Source organism: Lepidochelys kempii, chromosome 17, assembly GCF_965140265.1.
Source record: "Lepidochelys kempii isolate rLepKem1 chromosome 17, rLepKem1.hap2, whole genome shotgun sequence".
NCBI classification, from domain to species: Eukaryota; Metazoa; Chordata; order Testudines; family Cheloniidae; genus Lepidochelys; species Lepidochelys kempii.
Window position 1 is genome coordinate 19,908,141 of NC_133272.1, and position 21,566 is coordinate 19,929,706.

At 44.9% G+C, this 21,566-nt stretch overlaps 1 protein-coding gene across 4 annotated transcripts in view; it reads left to right on the forward strand.

Moving 5' to 3' along the window:
• Positions 1–18,194, forward strand: part of STYXL1 (serine/threonine/tyrosine interacting like 1) — a 24,377-nt gene extending 6,183 nt beyond the window's left edge. For 2 of the 4 annotated variants that reach the window (XM_073316206.1, XM_073316204.1), the window contains 5 exons: positions 1,494–1,639; positions 3,099–3,244; positions 4,418–4,512; positions 10,189–10,298; positions 17,917–18,194. In XM_073316206.1, coding sequence (XP_073172307.1) covers positions 1,494–1,639; positions 3,099–3,244; positions 4,418–4,512; positions 10,189–10,298; positions 17,917–18,048 — 629 coding nt within the window. In that variant the 3' untranslated portion in view covers positions 18,049–18,194. Of the gene's footprint in view, positions 1–1,493; positions 1,640–3,098; positions 3,245–4,417; positions 4,513–10,188; positions 10,299–10,553; positions 10,630–17,916 lie in introns of those variants that run through there. The other 2 variants (XM_073316207.1, XM_073316205.1) reach the window with 2 other exon arrangements.
• The last annotated feature ends 3,372 nt before the right edge of the window (positions 18,195–21,566 follow it).

The following is a 21,566-nucleotide window of genomic DNA, read 5'->3' on the forward strand; positions in this document are numbered from 1 at the left end:
TTCACCTTGTTTCAGGCATTAGTTTGAAAGTGACAAAGCTAAGAAAGTTGACATTTCAACTGCTAATTTCTTAAAAGTAGCTTTGTGAATTCTGAAAAGCCAGCTAGTTGCTATTTTCTGGATAAACTTTTCCAGAAAACCTAACGAAAGTCTTGTCTACACATGCAGCAGCACAGTGTGGTTTTTCACACCCCTGAGCGATGTCAGTATCCTGGCCTAATTTCCTAGTGTAGACCAGGCCTAAGAAGTGAACAAACCCGTACCTTGCCTTTGGTATATGCTCCAATCAGAGCTTTAGGCCTTGATTCTGCAATGGCCTGTCTGCTCAGAGGTCATTATGGAATAAAAGGCTTAGGGCTCACATTCTGTACAGGAAAATCATTGGGCCTATATGTTCAAAAGTGACGAACAATTTGGAGTGCTTCAACTTGAGACTTCTTAAAGAGACCTGATTTTCAGAGAGCGGGTGCTCGGCACTTTCTGAAATTCAGATACCTTTATGGTGTCTCAACTTGGGCACCCCAGAATTGATACACTAAATCATTAGGCACTGGAAAATGTAAAGCCTTCATCTTTGCATCAAGCTCATTGATTTTTTTCTTCTGTATCTGTGGTACGTTGTTCTAAACATGTAATTTGATTTGAAACGGTCTGATCGAGACTCCTGTTCTAAATCTAAGAGCCAATCCTACAGACATTTATGTACATGCATAACTTGCTCACAGGAATAGTCTCATTAGGTACACACTAAAATGGGACCTTATTTCAGAGTTTTATTGCAGAGAAAATCATCTCCAATGAGACATGAAAAATGGAATGCGATGGAGAACCAGAATCAGATTTCCATTGTGCTAAGTTAACTGCTTCTAAAGTAGATACAGCTGAAGGCAATCAGAGATGAGTCTGGGGAAGAAAACATCCTACATCCCCTATTTTTAGCCTCACTTGGGGTCATGTTAAGATCAAAGATGGGAAAATTTCCCAAGGCACGTCCCTGTGTCCCCTCTGCCTTTTGTTTGGTGGCATAATGAGGCAAAGAAAAAGCCACCCCAAGAACCAGGAATATTATTTAGTTTTAAAATAGCAGTACTTCCCTGAGGTGTACCTCACTGCAGGGGATCCACAGAGAATAACAGGAGTTAAAATAATACCTGGACCTATGACAGGAGCAAGAGAAAGAAAAACATGTTCCCCACAGGGAAAAAAAAAGTGACAATAGAAAAAGAGGTTCGCAGGGAATGTCAGAAACATCCCCAGTGGCTTCCTTACAGCAGCAGTGGCTGGAGAGTGATTGTAGCTTTTAATCCTGCTCTCTCAAGGTTCTTCAGACATCAGGGTGAAATCCTGGCCCCACTGAAGCCAAAGGGAGTTTTGCCACTGATGTCAGTAGGGTCGGGATTTCACCCCAAGTACTCAGGGCCTGTTGGAAATAACCCTCTCCCGCATCTGATTCCCTGCAGCAACCATGTATAATAGCTTTTCCATGTCTTTAGATGCTGAGGTAGGGGCTGCCATCCAGTGTGCCAGAGTCTTAGCGCAATTAACCCGCCACCCTGTCCGCATCCTGAAAGGAGGGTATGAGCGCTTCACTGCGTGCTACCATTTCTTGAGGACTCAGAAGATATTCTGGATGCCTCAGGTGAGATTATTGGAGAGAAGGGCCAGGCTTTCATGCTATAAACAGAATTTTTCTATGTACATTCAACTAATTCCAGTGAATTCCCTAGTAATAATTAAAGGGACAATGTCAATCTGCTGTCTAGTCAATTTTAAAAAAGGAGTCAAAAGTCATTTCAAGTAATACCCTTGCCCCTGAGTCCCTCTGCTAATTTTTGTTCTTTTACAACCACAAGTATCTATTTTTCTCTCCCTGATGTTGTGGGGAAAAACTCACAAAAACAACAGAGGAAACTGACTAACCGGAAAGTGCGGTTAGATTAAACAAATCTCTTTCAGTTATCCTCATCTGAGATGTTATAACAATAGCAGGTAAACATGTTTGGCGGAAATTGTGACTGTTGTTTTTTTTTTTTTAATGATATGTCTTTAATAACTTCTTACATGCAATGGCTTTCATCCCAAAGGATCACAAAGCAAATGGATACATTTTTTTCAGTATTGACTCAGGGAGAAAAGGGCCACCTATTGAGTCACTTATATTATTTCCAGCAGCGTTCTCTTATCCAAATATTAACCTGACTGGAGCCTGCTTAGGCATGAGAGATAAGCATCCCACTTTAACATCTAGGGCAAGGCTTAAAAAAAAAATAAAAGGTAGTGACACGTCACTGCAACATGTCTTTTCTTTCTGTTACTTCTTCTATTTCACACAAGCTGCAAAGGAGAAAATTAATTGTTTTTGTGCCCTTTTTTGCTTCTTTGTGATGCCTGACACTCCATCTACCTCAATTCTCACGGCAGTTACAGTTAGATACAGCATTCTCCTATCTGCCTTCTCTAAACTATTGTTCAGTGCAGCTTTGTGCTGTCAAACAGCTATTGTGTCTCATCCTAGTGAGGGCTGCATTTCAGTGGTGAACACTGGTGCACAGTCACTACTCAACTCTCTTCCCTTTCACCCTTGGCATGGCTACAGAATTTTGTCCTTAGCCTTCATGCTGCCCAAATAGTAGTCTGCTAAGCTATGCTCAGAATTTTTCGTGCTCTGGTAGAAGCAATGAGTTGGAGTTGTGTTATGCAGTCACACTATATCTGCCAGTCCCATTTGGCAAGTGGTTTCATTTGGCATTGTACCAAGTAATTAATAAACTATAATTAATCTGAGGTACTAGTGTCCTTCCCTACATTACAAAGGACATAGTCTATCTCTTATTCTTTTTTTTATTCCAGCAGGGCCAAATTGGCAGTGACCATGTTAATTTCATTGACTGAGTCTAGAGATAACTTCTGATCTTCAGAATATCTGTCTGATTAAATGAATGTACTCCATTTCTGTTTGAATGTAGGTGCAGAACATAAACTTAGCACTGGTTCATTTCTTCTCAGGATTCAGGTTTAAGAACTTTACAAACTAAGATTAAGGCAAATAGATATACAATTCTTTCAACTGCATTGATCCTTTTGTTTCTCTTGTGCAGGAACTGGATGCTCTTCAGCCATACCCTGTAGAGATATTGCCCGGTCAGTTATATATGGGAGATTGCAGACAGGCCTGTGACCAACAGATTCAGAAGGATCTGAAAATCAAAGCACAAGTCAACATCTCAGAGGAGATTGCAACACTGTAAGTCAAATGGTCCAGTTAGATTTACATCGAAGCTGCATGTTAGGAAACCTTCCAGGAACCTTGTGAGATACTCATTCAGTCAGAGTAGGATGGTGATTAGAAGTAGTGGGATAAACTTAAAGCTATTTCATGCTTGTTCTTCTGACTTCTCTGCTATAGAGGTTGCAAAGCAATGACTCATTACTGCATCAGCCTACCGTAACTCAGAAGAAGTGAGACTATGTAGAGCAAGAATGGGATCTTTAGCACTGGGACCCAGATCCTCAGAGGTACCTAATCTGGGCCTAGGAGTTCAACACTTAGCACCAATCCTCACAATGAGCCTAATGCTAAATTTTGAAACAACATTTAAGAGGAAAACTTACAAACCAACATGCTTTAAAATGCAATTCATTTACCTTTTGTGTGATTTCTCTTACTTCTTTTTCTGTATTTGTCAATGACTGAAGCTATTTGACTAGCCACTCAAGTCAGTGGGTGAGTGATATTAGAACTACAGCTTGATACAGCCAAAAACCCAGTGACATTTTGCAAGGATGTGACCAGCATGAAGCGAGTGAGGAAGAATATAGCTTTCTGCCTGGTTACATCTGCACAGCCAGTTTTACTAATAACCAAGCATTTCTTGTGTATCTGGCTCCAAAGAGAACCCTCAAAAATCTCAGAGAACTCTCAGCTCTGAGTCACTGCTCATTACATGAAATGCATCTGCATAGCTTAAAAATTCCTCTTCATTGTTTTGCAGCCTTTTCTCAGTGAGGTGAGATACCTTGTAAGGTGTATAACACCTTAATAAGAAACCACATGGAGCAGCATCTGTGTATGTTAATTATATATTTAGGAAACTCCTAAAACATGTCTGACATGAAAGAACACTTGCTTTCAGCTATCTGCCTTCATCAAACTCCCAGGTAGAACATACTATAGGGTCATGTTAATACATAAATACCAACACAGTTTAGGGTGGCTGACTGATAATGGAACTATTGGTTATGCACCTAATGCAGCCTCAGTGTCTTACTCACCCTTCCTTACTATGCTGATGACAATGAAAAGTTATTACTCATGGAAATGCAAATAAAATATTACTGATTTGCCCCAGGCAAGTAGAATTTGGCAGAGCTACTTTATTGGCCTGTTTAACATCTCTTCTGTGCGCTCCCTTTCCAGTTTCACAGATGAAAGCAAAACACTTCATGTGTCTGTGGCAGATTCCCCCGACGCAGATCTTTTTTCCTTTTTCCCCACCATTTGTCACTTCATAGGTGAGTGGTTTCTGATCTACAACTATCAAGTGTGCACACTGTTCCTTTGAGTGTGGAGGTTTGTAGTTTTAACCCCTAGAAACATGGTCCCAACAGCCACTGCTTACTGGAGGTGTTCAGTCCATTTACTGGTGTGATGGGTTCCCCCACTCTCGGGGTGCCGCCTGGAACTGGGGTAACACTGAGCCTGCCTGACCCACCAGCCTGGACTCCCTTTTTACCCTGTAATGTTGTGACAAGTTGCTAAGCTCTCAAAGCTTGCTATTTCACCAGCATACACACAGGTAGGGATACACTCAGGTGCAGCACTACGCACACAGGTTCTTTAACCAGCCCCTGCATGGGAAGGCAAAGCTAAGGCACCTCCCTGTTCCTAAGGCATGCACCCCGCTCTAGAGGGTAAACCCAAAATTATACCATCTTGCGGTGCACAGAGAACTGTATAGCATAAGCTCATGAAATTCGCCCCCTCCCTCAAAGTGGAGAGGCATATACACAGCTTTCTGCCCCAAGTTATGATTTCCACACACTGGTTTTAGACAAAACAAAAACAAGTTTATTAACTACAAAAGATAGTTATTAAGTGATCATAAGGGATAGCAAATAGATCAGAGCAGATTACCTAGCAAATAAAACAAAAAATGCAGCCTAAGCTTAATACGCTAAATAAAGTGGTTATAAGTAGCAAATTCTCACTCTGAATGTTGTTTTAGGCAGAATGCAGAGATTCTTGAAGGCAAGCTGCACTTGCTAACAGCTTAAAACTCCAGATATTCCTTTTACAGGCGAGTAAACCCTCTAGCCTGGGCTCAGCCCTTCCCCCAAGTTCAAGTCTTTTGTTTCTCAGGTGTTTTCAGCAGTCTTCTTTCTTGGGCGGGGAGTCAGTGAAGAACGAACTACGATGATGTCACTCCCCTGCCTTAAATAGGTTTTACATATGGCGAGAACCCTTTGTCTCCCACTTTTATTCCCATGCCCCAGTCAGTGGAAAAACACTTGTATTATCATGGAGTCCAGTACCAGGTGACTTGGTCACATGTCTCTGTAGGACCACAGCAGCCATGAGACAGAGGCTGTCTGTAAGATCCTCAGGAATGGCCTCCCAGAATGGCTCCCGGATGGGACATTAGCATCTTCCAAGACCTACTGTTCTCCCTAATGGCCCTTTCCAGCCAGCAATCTAGACTGATTGCATTCTGCATAGTGGGTGTTCCCCTGGTGTAAACACATTTGTAATAGATGCCTAGACAATATTCCTAACTTTAGATACAAAAATGATACATGCATAAAAATAGGATAATCACATTCAGTGAATCATAACCTTTTCAATGATACCTCACATGACATATCTTGCATAAAATACAACTTAGTTATGCCATAATCATATCAGAACCATATCTCTATGAAGAATATGGGGCATAGTGTCACACCTCCCCCCTCAGATTACTGTCAGAGGGTTAGTCACTGACAAATACAAAGGCAGTGTGCCTGATGTCCTCCTTAGGTCATGGTTCTACAAATCCCAAGTTTTACCAAACATTGGAGTGTCATCCACAGGTGTTTTTGCAAAGCTCTGTGTTTCTTTTGCCAGGAAACATTTTTGTGTGTAGCATTGTTAACATAATGCAGATCTCAACACCTTTGGTGTGTAGGTGTCTTGGCATTTAGCCACCAATGCCATGAGATGGTGTGCCTCAGTTTCCCCTTCTACACAGCAGTCTAGGTTTGTTATGGTTTTTCTGCTGTGCTGGCTGTTACTGCTGTTACTGGCTGGCTCCCTATGGAGCTGCATTCCATCTCCAGAGCTGTGCCCATACAAAAAATCCACCCTCCCTTCTAGGGTTTCTTTGTAATTTTCACTCCAAACATTGGAACTTTCCCCACCCCCTTCTCTCAGCAGCTTTCGCTTAGTTTCTGGGTGAATTTTACCTGCCTGGGAGATTGCTTCCTCCTCCCCTTTCTCAGGTGGGTCATTAGCATTTTCACTGACACTCAAGTCGTTAGTAGGATTCTTATCCTGTCTTAAAGAGACAGAGTTAGTTTTCACAAGTACATTAGGAACAGCATTTTGCAAAAGTGGGACCTGTATTGGGATACCCTCTGTCACCCCTCTCTCTGTTCCCAAGAGGTCAGTTGTATGACTGCTCCCTTCTGGGAGGTCAGTTACACATTTCCCTCTTAAAACCTGAGCCACGGGCTGGGTGCCTGGGAGCACAGACGCCGACCCAGCAAATCTGGTCTGGGCAAACCCTCCCATGTGATCAGTGGGGAGACACTCCTCTACTCCCCCAAATTCCTTCTTAACTTCCTCCTCTAAGTCACACACATTTCATAGAATCATAGAATATCAGGGTTGAAGGGACCTCAGGAGGTCATCTAGTCCAACCCTCTGCTCAAAGCAGGACCAATCCCCAATTAAATCATCCCAGCCAGGGCTTTGTCAAGCCTGACCTTAAAAACTTCTAAGGAAGGAGATTCTACCACCTCCCTAGGTAACGCATTCCAGTGTTTCACCACCCTCTTAGTGAAAAAGTTTTTCCTAATATCCAACCTAAACCTCCCCCACTGCAACTTGAGACCATTACTCCTTGTCCTGTCCTCTTCCACCACTGAGAATAGTCTAGAACTATCCTCTCTGGAACCACCTCTCAGGTAGTTGAAAGCAGCTATCAAATCCCCCCTCATTCTTCTCTTTTGCAGACTAAACAATCCCAGTTCCCTCAGCCTCTCCTCATAAGTCATGTGTTCCAGACCCCTAATCATTTTTGTTGCCCTTCGCTGGACTCTCTCCAATTTATCCACATCCTTCTTGTAGTGTGGGGCCCAAAACTGGACACACTACTCCAGATGAGGCCATACCTACGTCGAATAGAGGGGAACGATCACATCCCTCGATCTGCTCGCTATGCCCGTACTTAATACATCCCAAAATGCCACTGGCCTTCTTGGCAGCAAGGGCACACTGCTGACTCATATCCAGCTTCTCGTCCACTGTCACCCCTAGGTCCTTTTCCGCAGAACTGCTGCCTAGCCATTCGGTCCCTAGTCTGTAGCTGTGCATTGGGTTCTTCCGTCCTAAGTGCAGGACCCTGCACTTACCCTTATTGAACCTCATCAGATTTCTTTTGGCCCAATCCTCCAATTTGTCTAGGTCCCTCTGTATCCTATCCCTGCCCTCCAGCGTATCTACCACTCCTCCCAGTTTAGTATCATCTGCAAATTTGCTGAGAGTGCAATCCACAGCATCCTCCAGATCATTTATGAAGATATTGAACAAAACCGGCCCCAGGACCGACCCCTGGGGCACTCCACTTGACACCGGCTGCCAACTAGACATGGAGCCATTGATCACTACCCGTTGAGCCCGACAATCTAGCCAACTTTCTACCCACCTTATAGTGCATTCATCCAGCCCATACTTCTTTAACTTGCTGACAAGAATACTGTGGGAGACCGTGTCAAAAGCTTTGCTAAAGTCAAGAAACAATACATCCACTGCTTCCCTTCATCCACAGAACCAGTAATCTCATCATAGAAGGCGATTAGATTAGTCAGGCATGACCTTCCCTTGGTGAATCCATGCTGACTGTTCCTGATCACTTTCCTCTCATGTAAGTGCTTCAGGATTGATTCTTTGAGGACCTGCTCCATGATTTTTCCGGGGACTGAGGTGAGGCTGACTGGCCTGTAGTTCCCAGGATCCTCCCTCTTCCCTTTTTTAAAGATTGGCACTACATTAGCCTTTTTCCAGTCATCTGGGACTTCCCCCGTTCGCCACGAGTTTTCAAAGATAATGGCCAATGGCTCTGCAATCACAGCCGCCAATTCCTTTAGCACTCTCGGATGCAACTCGTCCGGCCCCATGGACTTGTGCACGTCCAGCTTTTCTAAATAGTCCCTAACCACCTCTTTCTCCACAGAGGGCTGGCCATCTATTCTCCATGTTGTGATACCCAGAGCAGCAGTCTGGGAGCTGACCTTGTTAGTGAAGACAGAGGCAAAAAAAGCATTGAGTACATTAGCTTTTTCCACATCCTCTGTCACTAGGTTGCCTCCCTCATTCATTAAGGGGCCCACACTTTCCTTGGCTTTCTTCTTGTTGCCAACATACCTGAAGAAACCCTTCTTGTTACTCTTGACATCTCTTGCTAGCTGCAGCTCCAGGTGCGATTTGGCCCTCCTGATTTCATTCCTACATGCCCGAGCAATATTTTTATACTCTTCCCTGGTCATATGTCCAACCTTCCACTTCTTGTAAGCTTCTTTTTTATGTTTAAGATCCGCTAGGATTTCACCGTTAAGCCAAGCTGGTCGCCTGCCATACTTACTATTCTTTCGACTCATCGGGATGGTTTGTCCCTGTAACCTCAACAGGGATTCCTTGAAATACAGCCAGCTCTCCTGGACTCCTTTCCCCTTCATGTTAGTCCCCCAGGGGATCCTACCCATCCGTTCCCTGAGGGAGTTGTAGTCTGCTTTCCTGAAGTCCAGGGTCTGTATCCTGCTGCTTACCTTTTTTCCCTATGTCAGGATCCTGAACTCAACCAACTCATGGTCACTGCCTCCCAGATTCCCATCCACTTTTGCTTCCCCCACTAATTCTTCCCGGTTTGTGAGCAGCAGGTCAAGAAAAGCTCCCCCCCTAGTTGGCTCCTCTAGCACTTGCACCAGGAAATTGTCCCCTACGCTTTCCAAAAACTTCCTGGATTGTCTATGCACCGCTGTATTGCTCTCCCAGCAGATATCAGGAAAATTAAAGTCACCCATGAGAACCAGGGCATGCGATCTAGTAGCTTCTGCGAGCTGCCGGAAGAAAGCCTCATCCCCCTCATCCCCCGGTCCGGTGGTCTATAGCAGACTCCCACCACTACATCACTCTTGTTGCTCACACTTCTAAACTTAATCCAGAGACACTCAGGTTTTTCTGCAGTTTCGTACCGGAGCTCTGAGCAGTCATACTGCTCCCTTACATACAGTGCTACTCCCCCACCTTTTCTGCCCTGCCTGTCCTTCCTGAACAGTTTATAACCATCCATGACAGTACTCCAGTCATGTGCGTTATCCCACCAAGTCTCTGTTATTAGTCATTTGTGCTCCCTAGAGTGGGATCTATCCCCTGTTCAGCTGTGGGCTCCTTATTGGCTCTTTATTTTACATATTATTTAAATTAACATCTGCACCAATGTCCTTCCTACACTGTAAATATTGATAGCATTTTAATAAAACATTCACAGTTCTCAAAAACACTCATTAAAAACCTTGCTTAAACTAGTTATAACCAAAACATAACAGTAACATGACCCTGCATCTTATCCTTGCTAACTCTTCCTTTCCCATAACACTCTGTCTCCAACTTATCTCTAACTTCTCACACTAGCAACTTCAATTTTCCATACTCATCCACACTTAGGCTAACGTAGGTCCAAAAGCTAACTTCTTAACCCAATCCATCCTATAGCGATGGGACGGACCCTTCTGGGGCAGTGTAGGGAAACGTGTCCTGACACTGCCCAGCTGTACCTATTCAGTGGTTTAAGTGGGCTTGTGTCTCTGGGACTATTTATCTGGCACCTTTCACCAGCATTAGAAATTCACTTTAAAAATAACAGGAGTGGGGAGAGTTGTCTGGCTTTGATTTTCAAGACACTAATTTGTAATGCACTTTTCTTTGTTTAGATGCTCAGATGGCTCTTGGAGCAGTTCTGGTTTTCTCTACCCTGGGTCTAAGTCGGAGCAGCACGGCAGTAATGGCCTTCCTCATGCATTCATCCCATTATCCCTTAAAGGTACATTGGCACTTCTGCTTTCTGCAGAGAGCGACTTGTTCTCCTGTACATTTCTATTTCTGAACTCTTCTGAGGTATGTAGTAAGGAGGAGCAAATAACCTGTGCTTTAATTCAGACTCCCTGAATACATTGTGTGACATATCTGTAATATCAAGGAGGAGACTTGGGTTTGATTCCTGGGTGGGCCTGTGAGAATGCAGCTCAGAATCTGCGTGGCGAGTGATATATATCTACCCTCCCCTGTTTGCCAACAGACCCGCCCAGAAGCCAGGACTACAAACATGACTTACTGGAAGGATTACAAATCTAAGCAACTCTGCTCTCCTGGATCTCAGAGAGAGAGAGAGAGAGAGAGAGAGAGAGACTTTCTGAGTCTGGGAGCTACCATGAGCTGGCTTTGTCCCTTACTACTGAGGGATATAGGAAGTCCAGTCCACGCTGTTTGTGGAACTCTGGCTTTGTGCCCTAAAGCTGAGGTTAGCAGCATGGCTGTCTTTAAAATCCCAGATTGCTTACCCAAGACCACATACCTTGACCCACAGATATTGTTCTAGGGAAACCCAGAATAGGGTTGCACTAGTCTAGGAGGGGTGCCCTCCTCAACCTTAAAGGACCAGCACACCTGTCATAACCATACAGCTAAGGGTAGCCTAGAATTCCTCCTTACCTGTAAGGGGTTAAGAAGCTCAAATAACCTGGTTGGCACCTGACCAAAAGGACCAGTGGGGAAAGAAGATACATTCAAATCTGGAGAGAGGGAGGCTTTGTTTGTGCTTTTTGTTGGGTGTTCTCTCTCATGGGACTGAGAGAGGCCAGGCTGAAATCCATCTCCTCCAACCAATCCTGAACCAGTCTCTAATATTACGAAAATAGTAAGTAAAGCCAGGCAAGGCATGTTAGATTGTCTTTTGTTTTAGTTTGTGAATTTTCCCTTTGCTCAAGGGAAGTTTATTCCTGTTTTTTGTAACTTTGAACTAAGCCTAGAAGGAGTTCCTCTGTGTTTGTGAATCTTTTGTTACCCTGTAAAGTTATCTTCCATCCTGATTTTACAGAGGTGATTCTTTTGCCTTTTCTTTAAATAAAATTCTTCTTTTAAGACCCTGATTGATTTTCAGTGCCCTAAGACCCACGGGGGGTTAATCCCAAGGGTCGGTCCTGGGGCCGGTTTTGTTCAATATCTTCATAAATGATCTGGAGGATGGTGTGGATTGCACTCTCAGCAAATTTGCGGATGATACTAAACTGGGAGGAGTGGTAGATACGCTGGAGGGGAGGGATAGGATACAGAGGGACCTAGACAAATTGGAGGATTGGGCCAAAAGAAATCTGATGAGGTTTAATAAGGATAAGTGCAGGGTCCTGCACTTAGGATGGAAGAATCCAATGCACCGCTACAGACTAGGGACCGAATGGCTAGGCAGCAGTTCTGCGGAAAAGGACCTAGGGGTGACAGTGGACGAGAAGCTGGATATGAGTCAGCAGTGTGCCCTTGTTGCCAAGAAGGCCAATGGCATTTTGGGATGTATAAGTAGGGGCATAGCGAGCAGATCGAGGGACGTGATCGTTCCCCTCTATTCGACATTGGTGAGGCCTCATCTGGAGTACTGTGTCCAGTTTTGGGCCCCACACTACAAGAAGGATGTGGATAAATTGGAGAGAGTCCAGCGAAGGGCAACAAAAATGATTAGGGGTCTAGAACACATGACTTATGAGGAGAGGCTGAGGGAGCTGGGATTGTTTAGCCTGCAGAAGAGAAGAATGAGGGGGGATTTGATAGCTGCTTTCAACTACCTGAAAGGGGGTTCCAAAGAGGATGGCTCTAGACTGTTCTCAATGGTAGCAGATGACAGAACGAGGAGTAATGGTCTCAAGTTGCAGTGCGGGAGGTTTAGATTGGATATTAGGAAAAACTTTTTCACTAAGAGGGTGGTGAAACACTGGAATGCGTTACCTAGGGAGGTGGTAGAATCTCCTTCCTTAGAGGTTTTTAAGGTCAGGCTTGACAAAGCCCTGGCTGGGATGATTTAACTGGGAATTGGTCCTGCTTCAAGCAGGGGGTTGGACTAGATGACCTTCTGGGGTCCCTTCCAACCCTGATATTCTATGATTCTATGCCCTCACTTTGTAACCAATTGGTTAGGATATAATTCTCAAGCCTCCCCAGGAAAGGGGGTGTAAGGGCTTGGGGAGATATTTTGCGGGAGGTAGGGCTCCAAGTGGCCCTCCCTGAATGTTTGTTTAAATCACTTGGTGGTGGCAACATACCGTCCAAGGACAAAGGGGATTTGTGCCTTGGGGAATTTTTAACCTCAGCTGGTAGAAATAAGCTTAGGGGGTCGTTCATGCGGGTCCCCACATCTGTACCCCAGAGTTCCGAGTGGGGAGGGAACTCTGACAACCCCTCATTACGTAGCTCCACAAGTCTTCAGAAAAATATTGAGTGAAGGCTGAGAAGTACCTAGCTATATACTAGATTGATTGCTTATCCCCAAACTCCAGGATGTTCCTCGGTTTACTCAGTGTCCCAGCATTTTGAAAAGGTAGGTCTGTCTCTCATTCTGCCTTTTCTGGGCAGACCAGGGTATCAGTGGTATCCAATCTCCTCCATGCCTTTGAAGTGATTCCCGCTAAAAGTCTTGGTTGTGTTTGGAAAAGGAGCCCCTCTTCTGGAAGTTGAGTACAGTATTTGAATCCAAACTGTCCTAAAGCTGAGCATGGATCTGGCCCATTTTTTTGTGTAAACATTTGCAACACAAAATGAGGCTTCTTACCCTGCAAGGCACATCAAAGAGTAATTGCAGAATGAGTTTGCCAGCGGAATAATAGAGACTTGCTGTGTACTCTGCACAGACACCGGAACCTACGGACCTACCCTACTAATATTGGATGTGATTGCTCCCACAGACTGATAACAGTTCTATCACTATCATGCCCTCCCATGCTGAGCCCTACTAAAATACTTAGCTTATTGTGCCCACAGTGCAAAAGTCCAAGGCTGATAACTGACTTTTCCCTTTATCGTGATCAACATTTTTGTTTTAACATCTTGTCGAGTCTAAACAGAAATACATCTCCTCCAGAGCACCCCCACCACAGGCTGCCCATAGTGAAACAGGCTGAATGCTTGAGATTCCTGTTGCACGAAGCTTTCCTATGGGATGATTCAAATAGACAATCTTGCTGGACTGCAGCAGTGAAATATACTCAAGCTGCTCTTTCAATTAGGTCTTTGACCCAGTTTGTACAAAAGTCTTGGAATGCTTTAGTGAGGCTTCAGGGATCTGGAGACATGAGTACGTTAAAAGAAATTGCAGTGGTAGAACATGCTCCTACCAAACCCTTACTCATATGAGTAACTAGTGTGTGTGGAGACCCACTGATTACTTGTTTGATTAGGAATTAATCATAGGAAGGTTGGAGATTTAGGCTGTTGGTCTCCAGTATCAGACATCCAGAAGAAACCATGCAATACCATTTCACCTTTCATGTTCTGTGTGTACATAAATCTCCTCACTGTATTTTCCACTGAATGCATCCGATGAAGTGAGCTGTAGCTCACGAAAGCTTATGCTCAAATAAATTGGTTAGTCTCTAAGGTGCCACAAGTACTCCTTTTCATTAAGTTTAAGCAATCCTAATTATGCTCCTGATTGCTATAAGAAATCCTGATTTTTATCTGGTGAGGGGGACATTACTCAGCAACTTCAGTAGTGTAGCCTGAGAGGAGTTCAGTGCATTTGTGTAACAACCCTGCTGTGTAACAGCATTCCGAGCTAATTACCTGAAACTAACAAACAATCCAGATGGCTGTAATTAGCACTTCGGGATAGCTGGACCGCTGCTTTGATGCTCTAGATCACCACTGTGTAATAGCATATAGTGCCACTCCAGGAACAGGAGAACCTCTGTCATGCAGCTTTAGGTAGCTGCTGCTTCTCTGCTTTTTCCACTGAAACAGATTGTTAGCATTTTACACTACAATCAGACCCAGTAGCCCAAGGTAGGGCTCTGGCACTGTCTTGCTGCAGAATGATGGCAGGTACATCATAGATGAAGAAAGAGGCCTGACACTGCAGGAATATTCATAACTAGGATATCCTGGTTCATTATATATAGGGCCCTACCAAATTCACGGTCAATTTTGGTCAATATCACAATTATAGGATTTTAAAAATCATAAATGTCATGATCTGAGCGATTTAAATCTGAAATTTCATGGTGTTGTAATTGTAGGGGTCCTGACCCATAAAGGAGTCTGGGGGGGGAGCGGGGGTTGCAACACTGCTACTCTTAATTCTGTGCGGCTGCTGACGGCGGCGCTGCCTTCAGAGCTGGGGGGCTGGAGACCAGCAGCTGCTGGCTGGAAGCCCAGCTCTGAAGGCAGAGCAGCCGCCAGCAGCACAGACATAAGGATGGCCTGGTACGGTATTGCCACTCATCCTTCTGCACTGCTGCTGGCGGGTGCTGCCTTCAGAGCTGGGCGCCCGGCTGACAGCCACCAGCCTCCAGCCCTCAAGGCAGCACAGAAATCAGGGTAGTAATACTGCGACCCCCCCCCTAAAATAACCTTGTGACCCCCCCTGCAACTCCCTTTTGGGTCAGGACCCCTCCCAATTTGAGAAATGCTGGTCTCCACTGTGAAATCTGTACAGTATAGGATAAAAGCACACAAAAGACCAAATTTCACTGGGGGAGACCAGATTTCATGGTCCGTGACACATTTTTATGGCCGTGAATTTGGTAGGGCCCTAATTATGGAAATAAGAGTCTACCCTGAAGTTCAGATCTGATCCAAATTACCTCCAGGTTTGTTCTGGTTCATACCAATCCCTAGCTATGTAGTGCATAATGTGGTGGGAACCAATATGTAATTGTGTAATTTACAAATAGAACCACACAGTGTAACTGTGTTACATTTGCTTCCTACAGTATCTGCGTGACATTGTATGTAGTGTCTTTTAATAACACTCCACGGGCCTGCATTTGAACTTTGGAATTAGGACCAGTCTGCATTCTGCAGGAGTATTCTATTAGTAGTGAGTGTTACTACTGTGTTTGTACTCCCAGAGGTCAAACTAGATAAATAGTGGTGGGGGTCTGTACTGGGCCCAGTCCTATTCAACATATTCATAAATGATCTGGAAAAAGGGGTAAACAGTGAGGTGGCAAAATTTGCAGATGATACAAAACTACTCAAGATAGTTAAGTCCAAGGCAGACCGCAAAGAGCTTCAAAAGGATCTCACAAAACTGGGTGACTGGGCAACAAAATGGCAGATGAAATTCAATGTTGATAAATGCAAAGTAATGTACATTAGAAAACATAATCCCAATTATACATATAAAATGATGGGGGTCTAAATTAGCTGTTACCACTCAAGAAAGAGATCTTGGAGTCATTGTGGATAGTTCTCTGAAAACATCCACTCAATGTGCAGCAGCAGTTAAAAAAGCCAACAGAATGTTGGGAATCATTAAGAAAGGGATAGATAATAAGACAGAAAATATCATTTTGTCTCTATATAAATCCATAGTATGCCCACATCTTGAATACTGCGTGCAGATGTGGTCACCCCATCTCAAAGAAGATATATTGGAATTGGAAAAGGTTCAGAAAAGGGCAACAAAAATTATTAGGGTTACGGAACAGCTTCCATATGAGAAGAGATTGATAAGACTGGGACTTTTCAGCTTGGAAAAGAAACAACTAAGGGGGGATATGATTGAGGTCTATAAAATCATGACTGGTGTGGAGAAAGTAAATAAGTAAAAAAAAAATTTACTCCTCATAACACAAGAACTAGGGGTCACCAAATGAAATTAATAGGCAGCAGGTTTAAAACAAACAAAAGGAAGTATTTCTTCACACAATGCACAGTCAACCTGTGGAACTCTTTGCCAGAGGATGTTGTGAAAGCCAAGACCATAACAGTGTTCAAAAAAAGAGCTAGATAAGTTCATGGAGGATAGGTCCATCAATGGCTATTAGCCTGGATGGGCAGGGATGGTGTCCCTAGCCTCTGTTTGCCAGAAGCTGGGAATGGGTGACAGGGGATGGATCGCTTGATGATTACCTGTTCTGTTCATTCCCTCTGGGGCATCTGGCATTGGCCACTGTTGGAAGAGGGGATACCGGGCTAGATGGACCATTTGTCTGACCCATTATGGCCACATTGTTCTTATGTTAACTAAGGTTTCAGTGTAAAAGGATGTGCCCCAATTGTTTGCTGTGGAGACCAACCCATGGTAGATTGTTCTGCCTCCCCAAAACTAGTACATTACAATCCAGTGCAGTTGTTAGTGAATGGTCAGGAAAAATTCATGTGTTTCGCATACAGACTTGATTGCTTGTGTCACTTTAAATACATCTCAAGGAAATTACTTTTACTAGCCAGCATGGTCACTGGGGTATTGTGCTGTTCTATGGTTAGGGAAGCAGACGTAAGATCCTCCCTCTGCTTGGGAGGCAGAGGGCCAAATCCTGGCTTTTCAGCAGCAATGAGAGTTTTGCCATTGACTTCAATGAGATCAGGATTTGGCCTTTACTGTAGGTATTTATAAGATATCAATCGCCTTGGTACTGAAGGACTTTGAATGTATTGTTTGAATCATAACACATTTATTTTCCATAGAGGAAGGTAACGTTTGCATCTTCTCATAGGCCCTTTCTGGCCACTCAACCACAGGTCAGCACTGGAGTTGGGTCCTGAGGCAGGGGAGGGCTAAGGGAACAAAGATACCAAGGCTGCCCAAGGTGAGGGTGGAAGAGAGACATGGTGTTAAGCCAAGAGCTCCCAAATGAGCAACAGTTTGAGGGTGAGACAATCATGTTGTTATTATTTGATTTGTAGTAGTTCCAAGGAGCCTGTCATGGACCAGGGCTCCTTTGTGCTAGATGCTGGTCAAACACAGGACAAAAAGACAGTCTCTGCCCTCTGAACCCTCCGAAGCCCCATAACATAATTTTAATTCCAAATCCCTGGTAGAAACACAGGGGGAAAGACTCTTTGCTCAATGTGCAAGGTTCACCATTATACCCCTGCCTTGCAAAGACCACCTCTGGGAGAGAAGTACTTCAGTCTCCATGCAGCCCTTAGCCTCACTGCTGAGGCTGCTAAGTAGAGTCAATGGCTTTAGTGAAACTGACATCTATCCGATGGAAACTAGACTGAGGCCTCCAGTTCCTTTCTCATAGGCAACTGGACAGCCATCACTTGATCATGAATTTTGATCATTACTGAGCTGGACTCAAGCTAATGATCTTCATGGACTGGAGAAAGGCTCCATATCATAATACTACTTCCCTCAGACAGTTGCCTTGGTACTTCTTATTTTCAGAGGTCTAACTGTGTATTACTAAAAATGGAAGGTTAAAAAAACCTTGTAATTGACTGTGTCCTTTTCTTTCTCTACTGGTCCAGATACCAGATTTGGTTCATTTTTGTTCTGTATTTGCTCAGCACTTGGCACAATAGGGTCCTGGGCCATGAGTGAAGCTCCTAGGTGCTATGGAAATGCAAATTATTAATCATTCTAAGACTTAGAAGTAATTGTAAGCTGGACAATACACAATAAGCACATTCCTGAGTCTTCTCCCTGTCTTTACTTGTATTTGTAGGGGGCTTGGAAATACATCCAGAGATGCAAAACAAACATGAGACCAAACCGTGGCTTTGTGCAACAGCTGTCAGACTGGGAAAGCCAAATCTATGGGTCAGCGATCACAGATATCTCCGAACCACATTATTGACAGGCAGCAAGGAGAGCATCCAACAGGCAAAGAAGCTTTCCATCTGTACCACCGTTTAATTTGAGCTGTATTGTTTGGGTAAGGTTTGACTAGAATCGGTTGCTGTGAGTAAAATAATAAGAATAATATAATAACCTTAACCTTTAGGATTGGTTTTCATCTTCACATGTTATTATTTACATCATTTGGGATTTAATCCCTTATTCAGGCAAACTTGCTGAACGGTCAGTGGGAGCTGTGCATGAGTAATGACTTCAGGATTTGGTTCGTTTTGTTTTAATTGTCACTCTTGTTGGCTGGGACAATTGGGGGCTGATTATCAAAGTGCTGAGCAGCTGCAACTCCCATTGAAGCCAGTAGGGGCTGCAGGTGAGCAGCATCATTGAAAACCCGTCCATGGATCTCTATCCTTGGATGGTAACTGGGTACTTAACCAGACAAAGTTTCAACAGATAAATATGTGAGACAGAATTCAATGATTCAGGAATTCACCCATTACAAATGTATTCTCTCAGATGTACAGTCCAATACCAAGATGGAGTTATGCCTTCACACACGCATGCATCTCCCATTGATTTATTGGGGCCCAGGCTCTCCAGCCTTGCCTCCTACTTGCATCCTCATATTTCAACAGTCAGACTTCTTTGCCTTGAAGTTCTAGTTGAAGCTCCAGTCCTATTATACTAAGCCAAATTAAAGTCCTGCCCAAGCTGATTCCGTCACCAAAGTAGCAATAAGATGGACACCTGAAGTCAAGCGAAAACGAGGCCACCCAAAAACAATCTGGCGAAGAGTTGTGGAAGCCGAGCTGGAAAACCTGGGGCACAGCTAGGGAACCATTGAAAGACTTGCCAAAGACAGACAGGAGTGGAGGAGTTTCGTCGCTGCCCTAAACACCAGAGGTGTAATGGGAACATGATGATGAAGCTCAGTACCATCTATCCCAGGGACAGGCAAACTTTTTGGCCTGAGGGCCACATCGGGTTTCCAAAATTGTATGGAGGGCTGGTTAGAGGAGGCTGTGCCTCCCCAAACAGCCAGGTGTGGCCCGGCCCCCGCCTCCTATCCGACCCCCCCCTGCTTCTTGCCCCCTGACTGCCCCCCAAGACTCCTGCCCCATCCAACCCCACCCCCACTCCTGGTCCCCTGACCGCCCCTGGAACCCCCGCCCCTGACTACCTCCCGCCGCCCTATCCAACTCCCCCCCCTCCTTCTTGACTGCTCTCCCGGGACCCCTGCCCCCATTCAACCCCCGTTCCCCGCCCTCTGACCGCCCTGCCCCCTATCCACACCCCCACCCTCTGACCACCACCCTGAACTTCCCTGCCCCCTTACCGCGCTGCCTGGAGCACCAGTGGCTGCCGGTGCTACAGCCATGCTGCCCGGAGCACCAGGACAGGCCGCCACGCTGCCCGGCTGGAGCCAGCCACACCACCGCACAGCACAGAGCACCGGGTCAAGCCATGGCTCTGCAGCTGCGCTGCCCGGCAGGAGATCGCAGCCCCACCGCCCAGAGCATGGCACCAACGGCACAGTGAGCTGAGGCTGCGGGGGAGGGGGAACAGCAGGGGAGGGGCTGGAGGCTAGCCTCCCAGGCCAGGCACTCAGGTGCCGGGCAGGAGGGTCCCGTGGGCCGAATGTGGCCCGCGAGCCGTAGTTTGCCCACCTCTGATCTATCTCCTTTTTAACATTGTAAATTCTGTACATTAGCAGCATAGAATAAGAGTTTATAGAAAATGTTATTTAGGCCTTACACGAAATTTTGACCTCCTTACCCTGATAGTTGTATTATGTCCTTCATTTTAAATCTTCATCCTAGATCTGAACCTTCAAATGTTTTTTGACACATTTGTACCACAACATTATTACAGCCTCAATAACTCTAGCCTGGGACAGAATTACTCAACCTTGACATTCTTGCTAATGAATTTAGACAACTAACTACTTCTGAGTGCTGAAATGTGTATGCTTTGTGGGAACTGGGTGACCAGAAATAAGCACCGGTGCTGTAAATCGCAATCAGAGGTAGATTTTCTGTACGAATGTCTTTTCACTGCAGTGAGATCTATAAATGGGTCTATCAGTTTTGTACTTAGTTTCAGATTTAGTTGGGGATTGGTCCTGTTTTGAGCAGGGGGTTGGACTAGATGACTTCCTGAGGTCCCTTCCAACCCGGAGATTCTACGATTCTGTGATTCAGAACCATTATTTTTTAAGAAAATACTATGTACTTATGTCGCACCTTATGGTCCAGATCTTCAGCTGATGTGTATCAGCAGAACTCCATTGACTTCCAGGGAATTATGCCAGTTTACACCAGCTGAGGATCTGCCTTTATTTCCCAGGATGTCAGAGCAATTTATAAAGGTGGATCTCATTCTACCCGTTTTGCATATGGGGAAGCAGAAGCACAGAGTGATTTGACTTGTTTAATTGAGTGAGGGTATGGCTACACCGGAGTTAAACACCCATGGCTGGCCCATGTCAGCTGACTTGGGCTCATGGCACTTGGGCTGCAGGGCTGTTTAACCGTGGTGTAGACTTTCGGGTTCGGGCTGTAGTCTGGGCTCTGGGACCCTCCCCCCTCACTGGGCCCCAGAACTCCGACTCTACATCTACAGAACAGTTTTACAGCACCACAGCCTGAGCCAGCCCAAGTCAGCTGACACAGGCCAGCTGCAGAGGTTTAATTGCTGTTTATATCCTCAGTGACAGGTGCAACTAGGACTCAGGCTTGCTGACTTCCAGTTCCAAGCGCTAACCACTTGGTGGCACTTCTCAATAAAGGACTTACTTACAATTCTTTCCTTAATGGGCCACAAGGCTTGTGCAGTCTTCCAATTTGTTCTGTAGCAAATGTATAGACTTTTCAAAGGGGCCCCAGGGAGTTAGGCACTCATCTCACATTGTATTGCAATGGCATTTGGATACCTAACTCTCTTAGACTCCTTTGAATATTCCAGCCCTTGCATCCGACAAAGTGGGTATTCACCCACGAAAGCTTATGCTTCAGTACGTCTGTTAGTCTATAAGGTGCCACAAGACTCTTTGCCGCTTTTACAGATCCAGACTAACACGGCTACCCCTCTGATAATACTTGCATTAGTATCTCAGATGTACTGATTTCAATGTCCCTCCAGAAGGATCTCCAGAAGTGAGCGCTGTGTGCAGTGCTGAAGGCTCGTGCCGATTTACAATGAAAGGGCAAACAGTCGATGAAGTTAGCCCCCTAAGAGGAAAATAAGCAAGGAATGAACAGATCCTCACAAACACTGCACAAAGATTTCCTCACATTAAAAAATATAACTCTAATCTAACAAGAACATCAAAATAACACACTGGGGGGGGCTGAAGATGGACTTCCCGGTATTGCAGATGTAGCCACAGCCACAAGGAAAACAACAGTGAAAAGAAAGAAGGCAGATGATGGAGGAGGAATACAAAAATCCCCAGCAGGCTTGGAGGAAGAGGGGAAGAATCTAGACCATGTGCCCTATAAAGTGATGATGATTTTGTTG